We start from the raw sequence: 20,137 nt of genomic DNA, 5'->3' as shown, positions 1-20,137 counted from the left end.
TGGACGCGCGTTACGCCACCCTTAGACGGAATTAACCGCATGCCAGTGTGGCGTGGACCTCTATCTACTAGATCTGAGTATAACCGGACAATACACTGAATATCAGCTGTGATTTGCGATTCAACATAAATTTAAAATTCATTGTGCATCTCTGCAAGAAGGTGAGGAGGATGGAGGTTTTGATACAAAATTCGAACATCCAAAGCGCCACTCTGAGGATCCACGTGATCGTAGGTCGCGCTAGAGCCTGCCCTAAATCGCGGCGCGTCGCCTCTCATTTGCTACTGGGTCCCTTTCGCGCACTCCTCCTTATACTCTCCTACACACAACACTTGGCATCATGTCTGGCTTCGACGCAGACCGTGTCTTCTCAGTGGCAGTACATGATCACTTTGCTTCACCAGCACCAGACTCTCCGGCGGGTATTGAGAAACTCTTACTGGAATTCCTATTGCAGTATCGTGTCGGGGGCGAATTCATCTATCGGTGCGCATGTCAACGCGTCGGTTATGCGAACCTTACTCTGACAATGGAGCAGCGACAAGCTTCGGGCAAATCTGCTCTTGAAGCAATACCAACTCGAGGTTGACCTCCGTCACCTCAGCCTCTACAACGATGAGCTGGCACATACTATACAGGATCGTCCAGCAGATATTCTTCCACTGGTCAGTCTTCTCTGATACTGCACCGCGTCGTCAGGCCTTACTTAATCCATATCAGTTCGAGAACGCTGCTACTAAAGCCTCGCGAGCAATCCTATTCCCGCTTGCTGGTGGTGCAGACGAGCAAGCTGATGCTGCTATTCAATCGCTTCCCAAACTACAAGTCTCTGTCAAATCAGGTCTCAGCCTTCTCCAGTTCCGCGAGCTTACTGCAGACACCATGAACAAACTCGTTCGTATACCCGGCATCGTCATCTCAGCATCCGTTCTCTCCTCACGCGCCACAAGACTTCATCTTCAATGTCGAGCCTGTCGTTCGACGAAGGTAGTATACCCTGGTGGAGGTCTTGGTGGAGTTGGTGGTGGGTCTGACAGGGGTCTTCCTCGTGTTTGCGACGCTCCTGAGCCAGAGGGACAGAAGAAGGATTGCCCGATGGACCCGTATCTTATTATTCATTCCAGGTCCCAGTTCTCCGACCATCAGGTATTGAAGCTGCAGGAAGCACCCGATATGGTCCCCGTTGGAGAGTTGCCAAGGCATATCCTCCTCTCAGCAGATCGCTATCTCACTGGTCAGGTTGTCCCTGGCTCTCGGATAATCGCGACTGGTATATATTCGACGTTCCAGTCTGCTAAGAATGTGAGCCAAGTTGTGTCTTTCTACGGCCTACAGACACTGAGTGTGGTTTTAGAAACAAGCCAGCGCATCTGCGCTTCGTACTCCCTACCTCCGATTGGTACACCTTGACCTCCTGTCCCCGTCATCCAGCGGTTCGGGCAGCACGAACCCGTTCGGAGTCCAATACACGCCCGAGGAGGAAGAAGAGTTCGGAGAGATGGCCCGAAGCGAAGGGTTCTATGAGCGTTTTGCGAAAAGTGTAGCACCTAGTATCTTTGGAAGCTTGGGTAGGTCTCTTTCTATCTTCGCGTCTTCGAGATTGAGCTGAGTGTAATTGTCCACCAGACATCAAGAAAGCCATCACATGTCTTCTATTCGGTGGCTCGAAGAAGATCCTTCCAGATGGGATGCGCCTCAGAGGAGATATTAATGTTCTCCTACTGGGTGATCCTGGTACCGCAAAGTCTCAGTTACTCAAATTTGTGGAAAAGGTGGGAGTCACCTATAATAACGCTAAACATCAATAACTTACCACACAGTCCACAAGGTTGCGCCTATTGCTGTCTATACATCAGGAAAAGGATCTAGTGCCGCTGGCCTGACTGCGTCGGTTCAACGCGATCCTACATCTGTAAGTATCGATACTTCTAAATATTGTTAATCCAACTAATCACCAAATACAGCGAGAGTTCTATCTCGAGGGCGGCGCAATGGTGCTTGCAGACACCGGTGTCGTGTGCATTGACGAGTTCGACAAGATGAGAGACGAAGATCGTGTGGCCATTCACGAGGCCATGGAGCAGCAGACGATCTCGATAGCCAAGGCTGGTATCACGACTATCCTCAACTCACGGACAAGTGTGCTCGCTGCCGCCAATCCGGTGTGGGGCAGGTACGACGAAGGAAGAAGTCCAGGAGAGGTACGTTTGTTGCTGCCTCTAGGTACAGCTACTCTCTAAACGTTGTGATCACCGTCCTCAGAACATCGACTTTCAAACGACCATCCTATCACGATTCGATATGATATTTATCATCAAGGACGAGCATGACGAAACGCGAGACAGGGTAAATGTGATGCCCGTGATTCATCTGACTTTGACTAACGTTCTATCAACCTCTAGACGATCGCGAAGCATGTCATGAACATCCATATGAATCGTCCGAACCAGAGTGCCGATGAAAATGGTGACGCGGTCGGCGAGATTGATATCGACAAAATGAAGCGCTTCATCTCGTACTGCAAGATGTGGGCATATACGATGTATATCTACTCCGATTGGATCGCTGACTTGGCTTCAATTCGGGTGTCGCAGGAAATGCGCGCCACGACTTTCGCCGGAAGCTCAAGAACTGCTCAGTAGTCACTTCGTCGCGCTACGGAAGGAAGTGCAACAGGTCGAGCGGGATAATGACGAGCGGAGTTCTATCCCTATCACTATCCGGTATGTAGTTTGCCGACTCTTGGCTGAATGGTGGCCTGCCCGTACTCACTCATATCCGCCTTTTTTCTCAGTCAACTCGAGGCTATCATTCGTATATCCGAGTCCCTCGCGAAGTTGACCCTCTCACCTGTCGTGCTCAACCATCACGTCGAAGAATCCATCCGGCTCTTCAAATTCTCCACTATGAACGCTGTCTCAGCCGGAAATGTCGACGGCCTCTCCCGCGGAGAGCTGAACCACGAGATGGTACAGATGGAGAAGGAGCTCAAGAGGCGCTTGCCTGTCGGGTGGCATACAAGCTATCAGAGTTTGGTGAAGGAATTCGTCAACACAAGTGGTTACTCGAGCCATGCACTGGAGAGGACCCTGTTCTTGTTGGAGAAGAGGGATATTATCAGGTTTTCGAATCAGGTCCGTCCGTTGTCTGTTCGCTTCTGGCTCGTGAAGATGCTAACGAACCCTTCTCGCCACAGAAAAAACAAGTGCATAGGATTGGGGTCTGATCCCTTGGTAATAGCTTTCCTTTCGCTATCTTTCTTTGTCTCTGGTTGTTTTGATATGCTGTGTGTAAGTTATTGTATGCAATGAAATGTATCCTTGCGTTTGGACCTCGACACGTTGGTACATACTAGGCCTGGGCCATACGACATATAGCAGGTATCTTAACTTTCGGGTGTCGGATGTGGCTCATGGACCTCTCTCGAGTGCTCGTTCGTCACTTCACGTAGCGATATCTCCCTACGAAAAGTTGGGAGTCGAGTGGGACATACAATCGACTACCTATCATAACAGTCACGGTGCCGCACCATCTGAACTAAAAGAATGCGAGGAACCTGTTACATACAGGACTGTCTGACTCTTCTTCAAGTTCTAGTCGCCGCAGCGCTTGCGGAACCGTAAGGCCGACTTTAGTTGAACACGAGTTCCTACAAACAGCCCGGCGTGAGATACGAGAATTCAGTGCACAATACTCGGCAACTCAGCATAAGGACGAGTACGTGGCAACATTACAAAGGCCGTTGATTCTCCAGATAACTCGTCATACAAGCAGCTAGCTCGAAGGCAGTGCTGCCCCTTCCTGTCCGGGTCTGTTCTTGCAGCTATATGACCTGACAGAACGCAAGCCGAAGGCCAAAGTAACTTGAATGCCGGGATCGTGTCAAGCGTGTACAGTCAACGGGAATTTTCTGTGCGTCTTTTTCAGCCACGAATGACGGTCTACACAGCCAACATACCGAACAGGATATTCAAGTTGCTTTGACGCTAGCGGCATCGCGTACATACGGAAGCCTGATATCCCATTGTGTACGACTGCGGATAGTCCACGTAATAGTGCTGCGTGATCACCATTCCATATGCGTTTGGGCCGAGTAAGAACAAGGTTGAACATACTCGGGTCAACAAAGGACTGCGGAAGGCATTTTGATAAGGCCTATCCATCAAACCGCGAGCGTTTCTTTCTATATGCTGACGTCGCTGGTAATCCCGAAGGACTTACTTGCTGCGGAGACTCTTGAAGCGAGTAAGGCGAGTTATTCAACAGCAATGTTGACACTTAACCTGAGATATGGGACGTCAGTGAAGCCAGGGATAAAAATAAACATGAGCGTACATATATCCGAGTGGACTGCGTGCTCTTTGTGCCTGCGCTATTCCAGGAAACCCCTGTGGAAAATATAGGGGTGCTTGAACTTGAACTTTCGTGGCTCGGGCAAAATCGGTACTTTGAAGCGTGTATGAACGAGAACGGTCATTATACTGTCGGAGCGACCATGAGCTACTACCAGCCAGGAAAGGTGCGGTTGAACTGCTTTAAATGTGAGGCTCGTAGACGCAGAAAGCGTGATCCGGATCGAAGTAATCACTTGCAGAGGGTAAGACATACACGGCAATAACTCAATAAAGGGCCTACTACACGATCGCAGCAGGTAGGCGAGATTGAGCAGAAACCTGAGTTAATCCTATTCTTGGACGGCCAAGGTCAGTCGTAAGGAGCTAGAAGCAGCGGATGTTGACCAGACACAAGGGAGCATGTCAGATCGCTGTGATCGTGAAGGAGGAAAAGGCACCAGAAGTGGAGTACGTCGAGCTTGCATATGCGTGCTGACTCCCCGTCAGGTCAGAGCGTACAGGAAGTGATGACCGAGGACGTTTTAGCAGAAATCCGAGAGCGGTGCTTTGTCAGTAAAGACACCAAACGGTTGAGCCGTGAGGAATGGTAGGTTGATGGGGATATTAGCGAATCGATACGCTCCGTTCCCTCCTCAGGCCTCAGGAAAGCTAGGGCGAACTTGATTATACGCGCGACTCGACCTTGTTTAGTTCAGAGCCTTGTCTGTATATGAGCAGGATCATACTTGGGAGCGTGCCATCAGAATATGGTACGGCAGGATGAAAAATGGCAGGAATACGACAGTCAGGTAGGCAGGTCAGTCTTCTGAGAAGCACGAGAACCAACAGGTCCAGAAACGAAGCGACCAGCTGCAAGACAAACCCCTCTGAGTGCGGCCCACAAGTGGTTGGAGAGTTATCTGCAGCTATGAAGCTTTGCTCGTGTGAGCGATCATACATTGGCGAGTTGAGAAGATGAAGGGCAAGACGAATCCAGTGTGTACTCCACGGGGATCCAAGTCCACAACAAGTCCATAGACACCCACAAAACGGTAAGGAACACCCGCCCGAAGTGCGGCAGCCGACTTGAAGGGGAGCATGCCAAACGGCGTTGATTATCATGGGCGCGAGAACTTGTAATGATATGTGCTCTGAGCCCCAGGAAATTGAGAGAAAATCGCGCAAAATGTTTGGACAGACCTCTATTTTCAGGCGGGTGTAGCTGCTCCGGTTCTAGGCCGGTGTACTTGAAATGGACGCATGGTCGAAGGCGGCATCGATCGGATTCAGGCATCGCCTTTGGGTAAACACGGACAAACAAGAGGCGGGAAAAGGAATGTGACCGCAAAAGGCGTGACAGCACTCCGCAGCAGCCGTTGCGATCTTTCCCTCGTCTCTTTCCTTTCGCCACCACCCCCCGCTTCACTCCATCTCTTCGTACTTAAACAGACCCCACCCCACTTCAGCCAACATGTCCACAGAACAACACAACTTTCAGGCGTTCGACTTGTACGCCGACCAGCAGAAATACTCGAACAATCCGAACAACTTCGACTTCAGTTTCTTCCAGAACTCGGCTGGCGAAGACAACCTCATCGTCCCAGCTTCTACCTTCGAGTCCGACCTCGACTTGAATCTTGCTGATATCGACGAGACCGACCTTCAACTCTTGTCGGTTGCACCCGCTTTCACCACCCTCAGGAACGAGCCCGGTCCTTTGAGCACCATCACCGTCTCTTCCGAGTCGGCTTACGACGGGTTCTCGACTGCGTCCGAGTCATTCTACAACTTCCCTCTCTCCCCCGCTAATTACGCCGGGTCGAGTTACTCGTCCTATCCTCTCGAGATGGATTTTTCAGGTGTACGCATCGGATCTGACTACGGCGCTATGGACCGTGCTGTGCCACAGCAACGGCGCTATCAGCCCGCGGGAGATATGACATCCTTCGGCGCCCTTCCCCCCTCTCCTCCGATCTCCCCTCCCGTGCGCTATGCGCCTAAGGCCCATTCGGACTACAATCCAGGGTCAATGCACCACTCCCACACCCAGGCCCATCCCCACACTCAACACTCCCGCCACCCGTCGTTGAGGTACCCAGTCTCCGGGTCCACTGCCGGCTACATCTCTAGCTCGCACAGCGCTTCGCCTCACTCCGTTTCCCCAACCAACGTGTCCCCCCAGTTGCCGACCGTTCCGCCGATCCCTCCCGTCCTTTCCGTCCAGGACGCCACCGAACTGGAGCTCGGTCAGTCTCGTCGCAAGCATCAGTGCCCTCAGTGCAACCGAGGTATGAATTTGTCTTCTTCTCCCTGTATGTGCTCTTGTTCACTCGTACTCTACAGCCTTCGCTCGCGCGTACAATCTCAAGACCCACATGGACACTCACAACCCCGACCGCCCCAAGCCCCACATCTGCCCCTTCCGCTCCTGCGGCAGGTCTTTCTCTCGCAAGCATGACTTGCAGCGCCACCGTGCGGCCATCCACCGCGACCAAGGTGGTTCTGTGTCTTCCATCACCGCCGATGACCAGAAACTAGCGATCGGCGTCGACAGGACGGCGAGAGCCTGGTGCGACGGATGCGGAAAGAGTTGGTTCGGGAAGGAGAAGGCCTGCAACTGCGCCAAGTAAACTATAACGGCTTGTAGACTCTGTTCTTAGCTTCGTTGCCAGTAAGTTCAGCCTTCATAATACCTAGAGTCGTCCTTTACTAAACCGAGCCCCGCCTTTTCAGAGTAATTGGCTGCGCGTCCGGCCACTTTGTCTGGAAGCCCCACTTCCCCGGTCGCTCCGCTGGATCGTGGTGGGATATTGGACATTGCTGTTTGGGTACGGTATGGCTCTTGCTTGCGGACTTTGTCACTTGTCCTCCGCGTTTGCTGTACCCTCCTTCGACGCCACTGTATGATCTATGATCTTCATTCATCCGCGTCTGATCCATAGTTTCTTTTCTAATTTCTATTCTCTGAACACGAGACTCCTTTTTTTTTCTCCTATCGACTGTCCTTGTTGAACTGCTTCGATTCCTTCGTTCTGTGTTTTCTTCGCCAAAGTATCGCGACTTCCCTCCCCTTCTGTTTTCCTGTCTCTGTATGTCTCTTTGCGCTCCTGAGGTTGTTTGCTCCGCGGTTGATTCATGCGAGCTAGTAGAATTGAATTGTCGAACGTTGTAACACGTACAAGTAGTGTTTATTTATATTACTTGACCGATATATGTTTGATTTTCTTGCACGTTCGTCCGTCGTCCCCTCCATCACTGAATATTGAACTCCAAAGCTTCAACATCGCACGGATTCGGGTCGACCGTTCCTCTCCTAGTTCAGCAGTCAAGCTAGTCAAGATCCCCACTGGACCCCAGGCTCGAAGTTAGCGTGAGCCCTTGTTTTGTTGACTGTGCTGCTCTTGTGCTGATCTGCACAAGCCGCGCTTGTTTCAATGTTGACGCTCCGACTTCAAGCCCACTGTTGTTGTTTTCTGGATAACTTGAGGACTGCATCGCTAGGAGTCTGGGAAAACTGTTCACAGTCGCTGTGGAGAGTTGGTGGAGAGCTCGAGGCCTTGGGCGAGGAATATGCGGCGTGCGATTGGCGGAATGCGATCACGTGGCTGAAGTAACAAGTTGACCGCGATCGTGAATCTATGACGCGCTCATTGACGATGAGGATCCTACTTGACGTCGATCCTTTCCATGTCTATCGTGGTGAAAAATGGCCTATATAAACTGCTAGGATGACTCTTCGGTCAGCATTGTTTCCTCTTTCCCTTTCCACTTATCTCTCACAATGTCTTCCGTCACCGAAGCCATCAAATCTACTTTTGGCGGCCCAACGAATACCGCGAAGCACGCCGACCTTCAGCGTGACGTCGTAGACCCGAGTAAGGTCACGCAGAATGTCCTCACCACCGATCATGGCGTGAAAGTCTCCGACACCGACAACTGGTACGTATTCCAAGTCCCGCACGACACGCCAGCTTTTCTGACCGTCCCAAAGGTTGAGAGCGACGAATGGTAGCAACGTCGGGCCCGCGCTGCTCGAAGACCAGATTGCAAGAGAGAAGATACATCGTTTCGACCACGAGCGCATCCCAGAACGGGTCGTCCATGCACGGTATGTGACACTCGACTGTTGTTCGCCGTGTACGATAACTCAGGTAATTTTGTAGTGGTGCTGGTGCGTTTGGTTACTTCAAGGTTCACGATAATCGTGCCTCCAAATACACCTCCGCTCCTGTCCTCACCGACCCTTCGCGGACAACACCTGTTTTCATCCGCTTCAGTACTGTTCAAGGCTCTCGGGGAAGCGCCGTGAGTATATGTCTGGACAACTGCAGCGCACTAATAGCTGAGACTGTTTCTCTAGGACACCGTCCGTGACGTTCGAGGCTTCGCCATCAAGTTCTATACGGAGGAAGGTAACTGGGATCTTGTCGGTAACGACATCCCAGTCTTCTTCATTCAAGACTCCATCAAGTTCCCCGACGTCGTCCATGCCGTCAAGCCTGAGCCGCATAATGAGGTGCCGCAAGGCCAGAGTGCCCATAATAACTTCTGGGATTTCGTCGGTCTTCAACCAGAATGTAGGCTAAGTTCGCCCTTCGCCTCCTTCTGTCGTTGAGTCTAACTCTACTGCCTCAGCCGCACACATGGTAATGTGGGTGATGTCAGATCGTGGGGTTCCTCGCTCGTACCGTATGATGCAAGGTTTCGGTGTGAACACGTACTCCCTCTATAAGATGGACGGTGAACTTCACTATGTCAAATTCCACCTCATTCCCGAACTCGGCGTACACAGTCTTTCCTGGGACGAGGCGCTCAAGATTAACGGTCAAGATCCCGGTATGCTGCCTTCCCTTGGTGCCTTTCATACTGTCTCTGATGTTCTATTGTCAGACTTTCACCGCAAGGATCTCTTCGAGGCCATCGAAAGCGGTTGTCCCGCTAAGTGGAAGTTCTGTATTCAGACTATCCCTCAGTCGAAGGAACACGACTTCGAGTTCGACATTCTGGACGCCACTAAGTTGTGGCCCGAAGAACTTGTGCCTCTCGAAGAGATTGGGGAGCTCGTCCTGGACCGTAACCCACAAGAGTATTTCCCGGAGGTCGAGCAGGTCGCTTTCTGCACCTCCCATGTCGTCCCCGGTATTGGCTTCAGGTTTGCCGTTTTCTTTGTGTCCCTTCATTTCTTACTAAAAAGTGTTTCCCAGCGACGATCCCCTTCTCCAAGGCCGTAACTTCTCGTACTTCGACACTCAAATTAGCCGCCTTGGTATCAATTGGGAGGAGGTCAGTCTTCCAACCTCATCACCGGGCACTTGATGCTTACTGTGTTTCACAGCTCCCCGTCAATCGTCCCGTTTGTCCAGTGTTGAATCACCAGCGCGATGGGCAGAGAAGGCACCGTATCACGCCTGGCCAAATCAACTATTCCCCGAATCGCATGGACGTCTTTCCTCCGGTCCCCCCTTCCGCAGATGGCAAAGGTGGCTATCACACGTGAGTAAATCGATTGTTCTGTTCTCCATCCATTATTAACCCATCATTCGGCCAGCCACCCACTCAAAGTCGAAGGCATCAAGCAGCGTGTACGAACTGCTAAATTCCAGGAGCACTTCAACCAAGCTCAGCTCTTCTATAACTCCCTCGCACCGATCGAGAAGAAGCATTTAATCTCTGCCATCTCTTTCGAACTGGACCATTGTGACGACCCAGTTGTATATGAGTCATACACCAAGGTCCTCAACAACATTGATTTCGACCTCGCGAAGCAGGTGGCGATCAACGTCGGTGGCGTCATTCCGGACAAACCTGCTAGACAAAACCACGGCAAGAAGAGCGCCCCGCTCTCGCAGATGTACTATAAGCCGGAGAAGCCTACCATCGCTAGTCGCCGCATCGCATTCCTCATCGCTGATGGTGTGTTTCCCGGCTTTGGCTCTCTCGCTGACCACTTGCTGACGATGCTCTACGATGGTTCGTAGGCTTCAACTTGACGGAATTCACCGCTGTGCGCGCTGCGTTCGCCAGCGCGAAGGCCAACTGCTTCATCATCGGTCCCCGCCGTGGCGAGATTTACCCCGCTGGTGTGGAGCATAAGCCTGGTAACGGCATTGGCGCCGACCACCACTTCGAGGGCCAGCGTTCGACGTTGTTCGACGCCCTTTACATCCCCTCTGGCGAGCACGTCGCGACCCTTGCGAAGAATGGCCGCACGATCCACTGGGTGCTGGAGGCATTTGGCCACTGCAAGGCTATCGGTGCCGTTGGCGAGGGTGAGCCTTTCTTCCTGTCCTCTTCTTTCGAGGTTCGTCGTGCCATCATTATTCTGACCTTACCTTTGTTCGTAGCCGTGACCTTCCTCCGTGATGCTGTTCGTCTCCCTGGCGCTGTCGAGCTCCAGACCGATCTCAAGAGCGATGGTGTGGTCGAGTCATACGGTGTCGTTACCGCTGGTTCTTACAGCGCGAAGTCGGGCGCTAGCGACGCTATCAAAATCGCGCCCGGAGAGAAGGGCTTCGCCGCCAATTTTGCCTTCGCCATCTCTCAGCACAAGAACTTCCAACGAGAATTGGACGGTCTGACTGACATGGTTGCGTATTAATTGAGGAGATAATCAGTGAAGCAGTCGCAGCCGTTATACTATAGTTGTACCAGTATATGCAGTGTACATTTTGTTAGCTTATTGTTTGATAATCTCCGCCCTTTGTATAATATCTCGCGTGTTCTTGCATCCAACTTTCTCTTCACGACGAACGCATGTTGCACACGCTAGCTGCTATAGCGACTTACGAGAGGGTTCACCTACCATCAGTTTGCCACTCGGACGAAATGGTTACCACCCCGCGATTCTTCTACTGTTGTTACTCGAGTCCAAGAAGACCAAGTTGGTCTCGAATAGCTATCATACATGCAGGCCCTCCACGTCTAAAATAAAGATACTGCGCATCCCCGTCTTCAAACGTATCGTACACATATCAAACGTCCGCTCCACCCAGTCCCAAGACCACAAAAGTGTACGCGTTCGCCGCCAACACTATCACGCATATACAATAACCCAGCCACTTCATGAACCACCCATTGCTGTAGTCCACAATGAGCTCGCTCGGACAGTCAGGTCCTTCTTTAAGACCTCCATCAACGACGTTGACAACATCTTGTTCCCGTTCACCCTCATGCTCCTGTTTCTCATTCTCGATGTGGCTGACCTCCTCTTTTGAGTCCATCATCTGTGGAGGTGGCGTTACGAGTATCTCGCGCACGGCACCGTATTCAACGTTGGACTCCATTCCTGTCGACGGTAGCACATTGACTTCCGTCATCGGTGTCGTGGGCTCTTCGTTCTCCATCAGGATCTCCCGGACGGAAGGTCGTGGCGAAGGCGGAGAAGGCTTCGTCACGGACATGACGGCAGATGATGACGTGAGCCAGACGAGAGGGGTGACGATGAAGGGAAGGACGATGGCGAGCACGACCTGAGAGCCGACGAGGAGAACGTTGATACCGTCGCGGCCTACGCCGATGGCCACTGCCATGGCGGGGATGAGACCGATGGTACGGGTTACGAGACGACGGAGGAAAGGCTGAGTTGGTAGGCTGTTGTTAGCTTCATGATCACGATATGACTATTGGGGAAAAGGATGACTTACGGATATTCTCCATTCGATGAAGCCTTCGGAGACGATCTGCCCAGCTAGCGTGGCTGTGATACTAGCGGTCTGACCGGCGGAGAGGAGCGCAACGGCAAAAAGAACACCAGCGACTATAGAAATATTAAGGGATAAAGATGTTGTTAGCTATAGACGAAGAAGGGGAAGAGAAAGGACGAACATTTTCCTATATTATTTTGGATGATATCGTGCGCCTCGAAAAGGCCCGCCGAGTCTGCATCCTGCGGATTCCCGGAGAAGAATACCGTCGCCGCAATGATCAAAATCGCAGAGTTGATGGGCACCGCAACCCCGAGCAAGCTGATGACGATGTCAGCGACACCGTGCGAAAGGTGCGCCTGTATGAAGTGAACGCTGTTGTTTTCGGGGTGGGCGAAATGGTTCCGATGTTCGCGGTCAGCGGCGATGCGGTCGGCACGCGAGACTTCGAAGAGACTAGCTAGATAGGAGCGGGTGCGTTTGATAATGTTCATCTTTGGCTCGACGTCGGTGCTGACGGGGACTGGGATCGGCGGGGCGCGGGCTCCGACTCTGTCGTGGGTGGCGAGGAATGAACCAAGGAAAATAGCGTGAGGCATGACGGTTGCCCCAAGGATTCCGACCGCTGATGCAAATTATATGTGAGTCGAGTGAGCAACCAGTATTTGGGGATGACTTACCGGTATAGAGAGCGTCCGGTTTTGTCTCGAAAAGCTTTGTAGAAGGCACAAAGCCGAGGAATACATGGGCCCAATTCGCGTCCACCTTGGCGAGCAGGACCTATTCGGATTACCACATGAGCACCTGTCAGAAATAATATGGCAGCTTTACATACAACGAAAGCAACGAAGACCACGAAGACCTAAAGAAAGAGTATGAGAGCAGTCTCATAACAAAGGTCTACTATGCACACGACTCAACTAGTATAGTCACGGTCAACTCGAAGACTCTGACAGGCTTGCCTCTACCTCGAGTCGGGTCGCCGATAACCAGAAAGATTAGAACATCGCTTGCTGTGAGGAGCACGGCAGCCCAGAGAGGGAGTGAGGGTATTAACAGATTTATTCCAATCGCCGAGCCTAACAATTCCGCCAGATCGGTGCTGATGATGGCAAGCTCGCAGAGGACATAGAGTGGGTACAAGGCTAGATATCGCCACAAGCGGCGGTGTTTCGGGCGATTGTGGAGAAGTAAACGGCAGTGTGCGGCCAAATCTGAGAGGGTACAGTGCGATGTGAATATTCCAGCAGTAAAAGTTCGGCGGTATTGCGCTCATACCTAGACCTGTTACGACCCCCAATCGACAAGCCATGGTCTGTCCGGTATGCAAATTTAGCTATTTGGAAGAAGAACAGCTCGATGCGTCTTTTCGCACCTGGAATACAACGGCACCCAAACTAGCCATCAGGATGACAAAGAGCATGGGTCGGTATCCAAATGTGGATCCAGCCTGCATATCGACGCTCCAGTTGCCACTGTTTGCGGCCATCAGTTTGAAAGCCTCGGGATGAGAGATCGCTCGCCAAGCATACTCACGGATCAAAGTATGCCACGGCACAGACAATCCCTACGACCCGATGAAGATTTTAACATATGATGTTTTCATATTCAAACGGTACAAGGTAAGAACTCACCGACACCTGCGACATGAGAGGTTAGAAGGAATGATAGTCTAGACATTTCGAAGACCATACACGCTTACCAAAGTGGCTCTTCAGATGGTGAAGTGACTTCTGGAATCCATAATGGATGCGGCGAGCAATAGATCCTGAGTTGTTTATTACCGTTGGTGGTGGGGTACGGTCTGCAAAGGCTGGCTGAGCCGCGAGTGGTTCTGACATGCTAGAGGCCTAGACGACGAGAGTGGCATGGGGTAAAGCTCGGGGGAGATTTTTTTGTGCACATAAGGAAGCGAGGGAGAGCCCAGCATTGCGGTAGATGGACGGAGCGAATGTATGTATTTGGTGAGCTAGACGGTGACGAGCGTTCTCAGAGGTTCTCAGCCCAACGCTCGTGAGACGAACCTTCACGCCTGCCACACAGCCGGTCCCTTGGCGCCGCTGCGGCGCATCAACACAGTGTCAGTGTCAGCGCGGCTCGCGCATTTCCGAAACCGCCTCATCGGTACTTTCAACATGGACCTCAACGATCTCCATCCAGCGGATGACCATAGCCATCGTTTCTTCATATGGCACGAGTGGATTCAGGTAAATAGTTTTTTTTTTGTCAAGGCATCTTATCTACATATGAACATTACACACAGGCGAATGGCCCTCTCACATCCGAGAATGTTTTCGACTACTTCTCCACCTCCATGTTTTACGACAAACAGAGTAATAATCAAGTGCTGCGCATGCAGACGGTTCATACTGGCAAGCCAATCGTGAACGAGGCGGAAGAGCTCAAGTGGGTGCAATTGACTCACTAATAATCTCATTTCATCCAACTGTGGCCCTTACCGTTGTGGCGGTCGTCGTCTCTAGGCGCTTCACTGGCATCGAGTTCACAGTTGTCCACGCTCAGCCTCCGACCCTGTTTATAATCCATAAAAGGGAGCGTCTTTCCCCTGATGATGGTAGGTCAAATCGTCACGATGCTGCTCGTTACGATAGGTTCTGACGGAAGGTACTACAATAAGTTCGCATCCTTGCGGTCTACTTCGTCACGAACAATCGAATTTATCACTCTCCAGACATCTACACCGTGTTCTCGAACCGTTTGGTGAGTGGCTACCTGATCTATGGTCTGCTCGCACGCGCTGATTCGCCACCGCAGCTCACGTCCCTCTATTCGATGCAAACCTCCCTCGATATCTTGCGCAAATATAGGCCAGACTATACTCCTCGCACTGGCTTTGCGTGGCCGGTCATGATGCCCGAAGAGACCAGCAAAAAGCGGCGTGTAGACGAGGCGGCCACACCCGCTGGTTCTCAGCCTGTCCAGTCCAGCGAACCTCAACCACAGGCCGGCAGCACCCAAACCACACTCGACAAAGAGAAGGCAGCCGTAGCCGCCTCCGCTAGCAACAAACAGCAGAACATGTCACTGTTGCTCAACGCAATGCGCACAACAGCAGTGCACTCCCATAAGACCTTCGCATTGCAGATGGAACAGTCCGCTGCTGAACAGACGGCAACTGACGAGCCCATGTCAGCGTCTTCGAGCTTGCCTTCGGCACTTCCGACTTCGGTAGGAACTCCTCAGGCATCCATCAGTACCGCTGCACCTGCGGAGATACCCGTTGTGAGAGCTCCTCAAGGTGCAGGGAAGAAGAAAAAGAAACGTGAGTTATTTCCCTCGTAAGCGGGTATATTTGTTGCTGATGCCGATGTTCAGGGATGTCTATTCCTGCCCCAGCAAACCCCTGAACCCAGAGGTATCCTTTTTCGGGCGTACTTCATATTTATATCTGCAGCCCACAGCTCATTGCACGACTGATAACGAGATCGCACGAAACCCGATGCGAATGTCCATTGACTGCAACTCGATCTTAGCACCACGGAGGGCGTATCAAGAAGCCCACTTTGTTCTCGTAGCAATTTATACAACAGCACATATACAAATGTATTCATATAGCCACAACCTAGTATACAGTTCCGAACCATCTCTTCCATCTTCGCCCAAGGTAAATACAGAATCCTTCACCAGGAGGGGCACTCTCGTTATCGCGCGCCCACCCCTGTGAGCTTATTTGTTAGCCATCCTAACGGAGTCTGTATAGATGCGCTTCGAGGACCGCCACCTCCCACACCAAGAGCCAGGGGATTCGCCGATGCGAAGGATTTCTGTCGGGCCTGTGAAGCTTGTCGAACTGTGAGAAGCCGGTCGGTAAGCTTGTTCATGCCAAGACAGAGGTAGACATGGGGAGCAAATCGGAGGCGAAAGAGATATAGATTCCTGCTGAAGGGTGATTGTGTACAATGAGCGGAAAGACGCACTCGATTTGTCGATCTCATCAAGGTTGGTCTCTAATACCAAGCCGCCTTGAACGACTTCGGCCAATATATGGTGCACCTGTGTGGGGTAACTTCAATGAGTGAAAGACGACTTCACCGTGGGTTCTCAACAGACCTCGTCGAAGTGAAAGACCAAGTCGAGCTCACAGACGTTCTCGAATGCCCGGTCTAATGACTCCACAAAGACCTGGACGATGCGGACAAACGTACGGCCCATCAGAAGGAACTTCTACCAATACAATTATAAGGATGCACGCACCTGTATTAGGTCAAGCATCCCTAGCTCACTCTCGGCCGCATCCACAACGAAAACGAAGTGCAATGTGGCATAACTTCGATAGACCACCCTCATCTTCTCGTCTTCGTCTCTTTGGCCCAAGAAATCCTCAAGCTCTGGCGCGTCGAGAAAGTTGCATAACCCGGCACTTCTAGTGCTAATCAGCTGGTAGATCTTCTGTACCAAGACGGTCGAGGACTGGTGTATGGGTGTGTAGAATTTGGTAAGACGTGGGACGCCTGAGGTGTTGACTACATGGTATATACGTCAGTATTGCGAATGTGGGGGCGGTGAAGGGCTCAACCACACAGATAATGACCGAGTGTATCATTTCTTGGACTGTTCTGGTGGCCGAAGTGATGTCAGTGTCCTGCTACTATGGATGGTGGTTGAGTGGCACGAGAGATCGTGAGTTCAATGCGTCGGTGCCACATGCGGAAGTGGCGGACCGACTACCGTATGTCAACTTTTCCCTGGACGTGCACAGGGCGTCTTGAATAGTACCCTGAGGGCCAACGGCAGGCAGCAGAGCTAAAGTACAGATATCTTCTGAAAACGCTCTCATACAATTGTGTGTACAACTATAACGGGGAACAAGAACGCCGTTCGTCACATCAATTCGTTGTAAGTACTCACACATTCACGACTCGTCTCGCGGTAGGTTCCATCCAGGCTGCAACCTCCCCGCCAGATTGCTCACGGGACCCGACAACCCCCCTTGGCTCTTGAAACTCTCCAAGAAGTTCTTGATCAGGTTATAGTCCATACCGACACCCTCGTCCATCTCCGCATCCATATCTTCGTCATCCTCCTCCCTTCTAAGTGCAGCTCGGAGTTCCGCATCCATCGCCGCGTCGATATCCTCCGACTCGTCCATAGTGGGCAAAGAGGGCTCATCAGCCTTGGCTTTACCCTTCCCTTTGTCGGATTTCCCGCTGGAAGCTGTAGGTGACTTTGAAGCCGCTGTATGGGTGCGCTGCGCTTTGGAGCGTGCGAGCTCTGCGTCCATAGCTTGCATGACGGCTTCGAATGAATCGAGGTTTGGATTAGCATTCGGTCTTGGTCCTGGCATCGGTGTACGCAGTTTTGGTTCATTTGCGTCAGCTGCACCGCCTGCAGTCGCACTTGAGGAGGCCGGTTTTGTGGGGCGACTTTCCGTGACGACATGGGAAGGGACGAAGGCTATGGAGGGAAAGCTGTGTAAGCGATAGGGAGCGGACAGAATCGCAAAACCAATCATTTACCTCCACGACTCTTGCGGTCTCGAATAATATCTCCCCATTGCTCATCAGTGATTCCCAAAGCCTGTCGAGAGAATTCTAGGAACTCCTCTTCTTCCTCGCCCATGTCGATCTCGATATCACCAACCACTTGAGGCCGTTCGTCGTCCTCGTCGTCCTCTCCGTCAGCGAGATCTTCTTCTTCATCGGTTTCGTCGTCAGAGTCGACGCCTTCATACTTGTCACGAAGAAGAATCGGAGGCCGAATGGGCTTTTGTGGCGGAAGTGCGCCCGACGCCGTAGCTGAAGCATCAGCCTCATCTGCGACGGTATCAGAATCCACAGTCGCCGGTGCAACTCGCTGGGAGTTGCTGTGGTACGAAGCTGGCATTTGGCCGTATTCAGATGGATCAAGGGCCGGGACAAGTTTGTCCATGGCAGCTTGACGAGCTGCATCGTCCATTTCATCGTCCGAGCCAGAGTCTGATCCCGAATCGGAGAATTTCTCGTCACTGAAATCGCTCATCTCCTCTTCTCCCGAAGACTCTTCACTGCGAATTGAGAAGAAAAGGTTAGCGATACAAACTAGCTTCTCAGCAGCAAGCTTACTGACTCTTCAAACTTAGCTCCCTCAACGTCTCCTTTACCGTCCAAAAAGGTTTCCACCTTCTTCGCCAAGTCGTTCAGTCGACTGGCTTGCTCTTTGGCCTGCCGATCCTCTTCGGCCCGTACGCTGTCAGTCTTATCGACATCCATCGCGTCGCTGTTCGTTTCCGCGGGAGGGCCACTACCTTTAGACTTGCCTAGCTTCTGCTCGAGCATAGTGTCAAAGTCCTCGGCATTCACGTTAAGCCAATCATCCGACTCCTCTGTGGACGAGAGTGAAGGTTCCAGCGCGTCAGGCGTGGCTTTCAGTACGGCAGTATTGACCATTACAGCAAAGGAGGGTCGCGAGGCGTCACTGTTGTGTGGATGTCAATTGAATCATTTTTGAATATTATACGAGGGTATTTGACGTACTCCTCACGGCGTGTCTGGATGAATACCTCGACAGCGTTGTCCTCCAGAGTGTTCCACAGCTGTGATCCTTCGATTTCACCTTTAAAGTAGCCGGCAGAAATCAGGTTCTGTATATACTTGACATATTCAGGATCGCGCCGAAGAGCATCTTTGCGAGCGTCATCCTAGAGGACAAAAGACGGACGTTGAGCTACATACTCAGCAGGAAGACGAGGATAAGTATGAGCGTACTGATGACTTGATACTTTCTAAAGTCGCTTTGAAGGACTCGGCACGACCCTTGCTCTCCTGGTAGAGCATCTCGAAACCGCAAGCCTGAGGGTACAAGAAATCAGTCATCGGTTGACGATATCCAAAAACTGGAGGAAACCCACAATTTTCATACCAACATCCTTCCATCGCCATTCCTGGGTGCCTTCTTTCTCTCGCCACTGACCGAAGATCTTGGGCGGATGAAACTTTTGTCCAACGAGTTGCGCATAAGCCGTTCGCGTTATTTTGGTGTCGCGAAGGACAGAAGGCTGGGGTGGGAAACGCGACATTTTGTGGGCTGCCTAGAGAACATGGCTACAGCGTAAGTCAAAAATTTGGTGACAACAAGGAGAATATTTACTCGGAGTTGAATGGCATCGCGAGTGTAGAAGGTCTCTACTGCTTTTTGAACGAGTGAGGGGTCTGCAGAAAGCGCCTTGGCGATATCGACAGGTACGTAAGCTTTAGCTGCATGCGAGTGGCTCTTGAGTGAGTTTGGATACCTGGAGAAGAAGCTGAATGGGCGACAATACGCGGATGAACAAGTGTTGTGTCTTACCCTTGAATCCTTTGCCACACGGCGTTCTCAACCGCCACAGGAGCATTAGTGGGAACATTCGGGTTCCAAACTAGCTTCAAAGCGTCTGGAGTGCTCAGAAAGTCATCTTCATCAAGATTGGATGGTTCTCCTTCGTCATCACTGTCATGTGTACCAGGCAAACGACGTCGCCGCCTAGCAGTCGAAGGTGGAGAGACATGCGAAAGCGGGATCAAATGGAGGTGGGACTTGTATATCCAAACCTGTTAAGAAAGAAAGAAGCGAGAGGTTCTGTGAATGAACTTACTCGACAGGAACACATGTATGATGGTTTAAGGGCGCACCCTGTTCTCAGCATTGGATGGCGAGACCCATTTCGGGAGAGACTCGGCAGCTTCGATCAGTAGAAACTCTCCATCCGAATCATACACACTTTTTCCACATTATGAGATCATGTTCTCAGGAAAGGAGAGGGGAGCAGGGCGCACCTTATGGCAAGATCCCATTTTGCACTAATTTCTCGCAGGAGCCACACCGTGCACCACTCGTCGTCTATTGAGTCTCCTACCCTCATTAGCCCTTCCAACATCCATGCATCATCGCCTTCCAGGTTCTTGACGACCTTGATTTGGAAAGGGTCACGATGCCAGAGGAAGTCTGCAAGAACAGAGTCAACGAAAGACTGAATGGCCACGGCTATAGTGGTAGCAGAAATTCTGTCGCTGGACTCGAATCGGGGATAGATTGTGTACTGCAAGGCATCCTCTGCGATTGAAGGAGGTCTATTGAAGAGACTGTCGGCCATGGCGTGGCTGTAGACAGGTATGCCGGAACGGATGACGAGAAAGTCGGGAGGAAGATGGTGGCGAGAGGAAACAAGATTGCGTAAGGAACGTC

General features: G+C 51.6%; 7 protein-coding genes across 7 annotated transcripts; 4 read left to right on the top strand and 3 right to left on the bottom strand.

Moving 5' to 3' along the window:
* Positions 1–336: 336 nt before the first annotated feature.
* On the top strand, positions 337–3,336 carry STEHIDRAFT_83623 (MCM-domain-containing protein). The gene is made up of 12 exons (XM_007307524.1): positions 337–486; positions 539–665; positions 721–1,302; positions 1,355–1,568; positions 1,627–1,772; positions 1,829–1,912; positions 1,965–2,201; positions 2,263–2,346; positions 2,403–2,527; positions 2,595–2,723; positions 2,795–3,134; positions 3,197–3,336. Exons 1-12 carry the CDS (start codon positions 341–343, stop codon positions 3,224–3,226), a joined length of 2,244 nt encoding a protein of 747 aa, XP_007307586.1. The 5' UTR covers positions 337–340; the 3' UTR covers positions 3,227–3,336.
* Positions 3,337–5,712: 2,376 nt separating this feature from the next.
* Positions 5,713–7,439, top strand: STEHIDRAFT_123901 (uncharacterized protein). The gene is made up of 3 exons (XM_007307523.1): positions 5,713–6,622; positions 6,678–7,005; positions 7,068–7,439. Exons 1-2 carry the CDS (start codon positions 5,806–5,808, stop codon positions 6,962–6,964), a joined length of 1,104 nt encoding a protein of 367 aa, XP_007307585.1. The 5' UTR covers positions 5,713–5,805; the 3' UTR covers positions 6,965–7,005; positions 7,068–7,439.
* A 676-nt stretch (positions 7,440–8,115) lies between these two features.
* On the top strand, positions 8,116–11,085 carry STEHIDRAFT_101736 (catalase; the record flags this gene model as incomplete). The annotated part of the gene is made up of 11 exons (XM_007307522.1): positions 8,116–8,273; positions 8,326–8,442; positions 8,498–8,639; positions 8,695–8,911; positions 8,970–9,170; positions 9,225–9,486; positions 9,539–9,617; positions 9,670–9,827; positions 9,883–10,247; positions 10,313–10,603; positions 10,679–11,085. The coding sequence occupies 11 exons, from the start codon at positions 8,116–8,118 to the stop codon at positions 10,930–10,932; spliced, it is 2,244 nt and encodes a 747-aa protein (XP_007307584.1). The 3' UTR covers positions 10,933–11,085.
* Positions 11,086–11,194: 109 nt separating this feature from the next.
* STEHIDRAFT_83617 (Nramp-domain-containing protein) lies at positions 11,195–13,749 on the bottom strand. The gene is made up of 10 exons (XM_007307521.1): positions 13,674–13,749; positions 13,514–13,544; positions 13,353–13,452; positions 13,256–13,292; positions 12,899–13,191; positions 12,813–12,839; positions 12,658–12,757; positions 12,159–12,602; positions 11,978–12,090; positions 11,195–11,911 (listed from the first exon to the last, which is right to left on the bottom strand). Exons 3-10 carry the CDS (start codon positions 13,431–13,433, stop codon positions 11,306–11,308), a joined length of 1,701 nt encoding a protein of 566 aa, XP_007307583.1. The 5' UTR covers positions 13,434–13,452; positions 13,514–13,544; positions 13,674–13,749; the 3' UTR covers positions 11,195–11,305.
* A 363-nt stretch (positions 13,750–14,112) lies between these two features.
* On the top strand, positions 14,113–15,345 carry STEHIDRAFT_133390 (MED6-domain-containing protein; the record flags this gene model as incomplete). The annotated part of the gene is made up of 6 exons (XM_007307520.1): positions 14,113–14,184; positions 14,241–14,383; positions 14,461–14,552; positions 14,616–14,698; positions 14,753–15,260; positions 15,314–15,345. The coding sequence occupies 6 exons, from the start codon at positions 14,113–14,115 to the stop codon at positions 15,343–15,345; spliced, it is 930 nt and encodes a 309-aa protein (XP_007307582.1).
* Positions 15,346–15,639: 294 nt separating this feature from the next.
* On the bottom strand, positions 15,640–16,541 carry STEHIDRAFT_133389 (Adaptor protein complex sigma subunit; the record flags this gene model as incomplete). The annotated part of the gene is made up of 5 exons (XM_007307519.1): positions 15,640–15,788; positions 15,916–15,991; positions 16,049–16,120; positions 16,193–16,461; positions 16,520–16,541. 5 exons carry the CDS (start codon positions 16,539–16,541, stop codon positions 15,640–15,642), a joined length of 588 nt encoding a protein of 195 aa, XP_007307581.1.
* A 225-nt stretch (positions 16,542–16,766) lies between these two features.
* Positions 16,767–20,095, bottom strand: STEHIDRAFT_83610 (SGT1-domain-containing protein). The gene is made up of 10 exons (XM_007307518.1): positions 19,729–20,095; positions 19,585–19,672; positions 19,262–19,503; positions 19,064–19,205; positions 18,825–19,004; positions 18,682–18,765; positions 18,451–18,614; positions 18,044–18,391; positions 17,455–17,981; positions 16,767–17,392 (listed from the first exon to the last, which is right to left on the bottom strand). The coding sequence occupies exons 1-10, from the start codon at positions 20,043–20,045 to the stop codon at positions 16,851–16,853; spliced, it is 2,634 nt and encodes an 877-aa protein (XP_007307580.1). The 5' UTR covers positions 20,046–20,095; the 3' UTR covers positions 16,767–16,850.
* Positions 20,096–20,137: the final 42 nt, after the last annotated feature.

This window comes from Stereum hirsutum, assembly GCF_000264905.1.
Source record: "Stereum hirsutum FP-91666 SS1 unplaced genomic scaffold STEHIscaffold_13, whole genome shotgun sequence".
NCBI classification, from domain to species: domain Eukaryota; kingdom Fungi; phylum Basidiomycota; class Agaricomycetes; order Russulales; family Stereaceae; genus Stereum; species Stereum hirsutum.
This window is presented reverse-complemented; position numbering and strand designations above follow the sequence as displayed.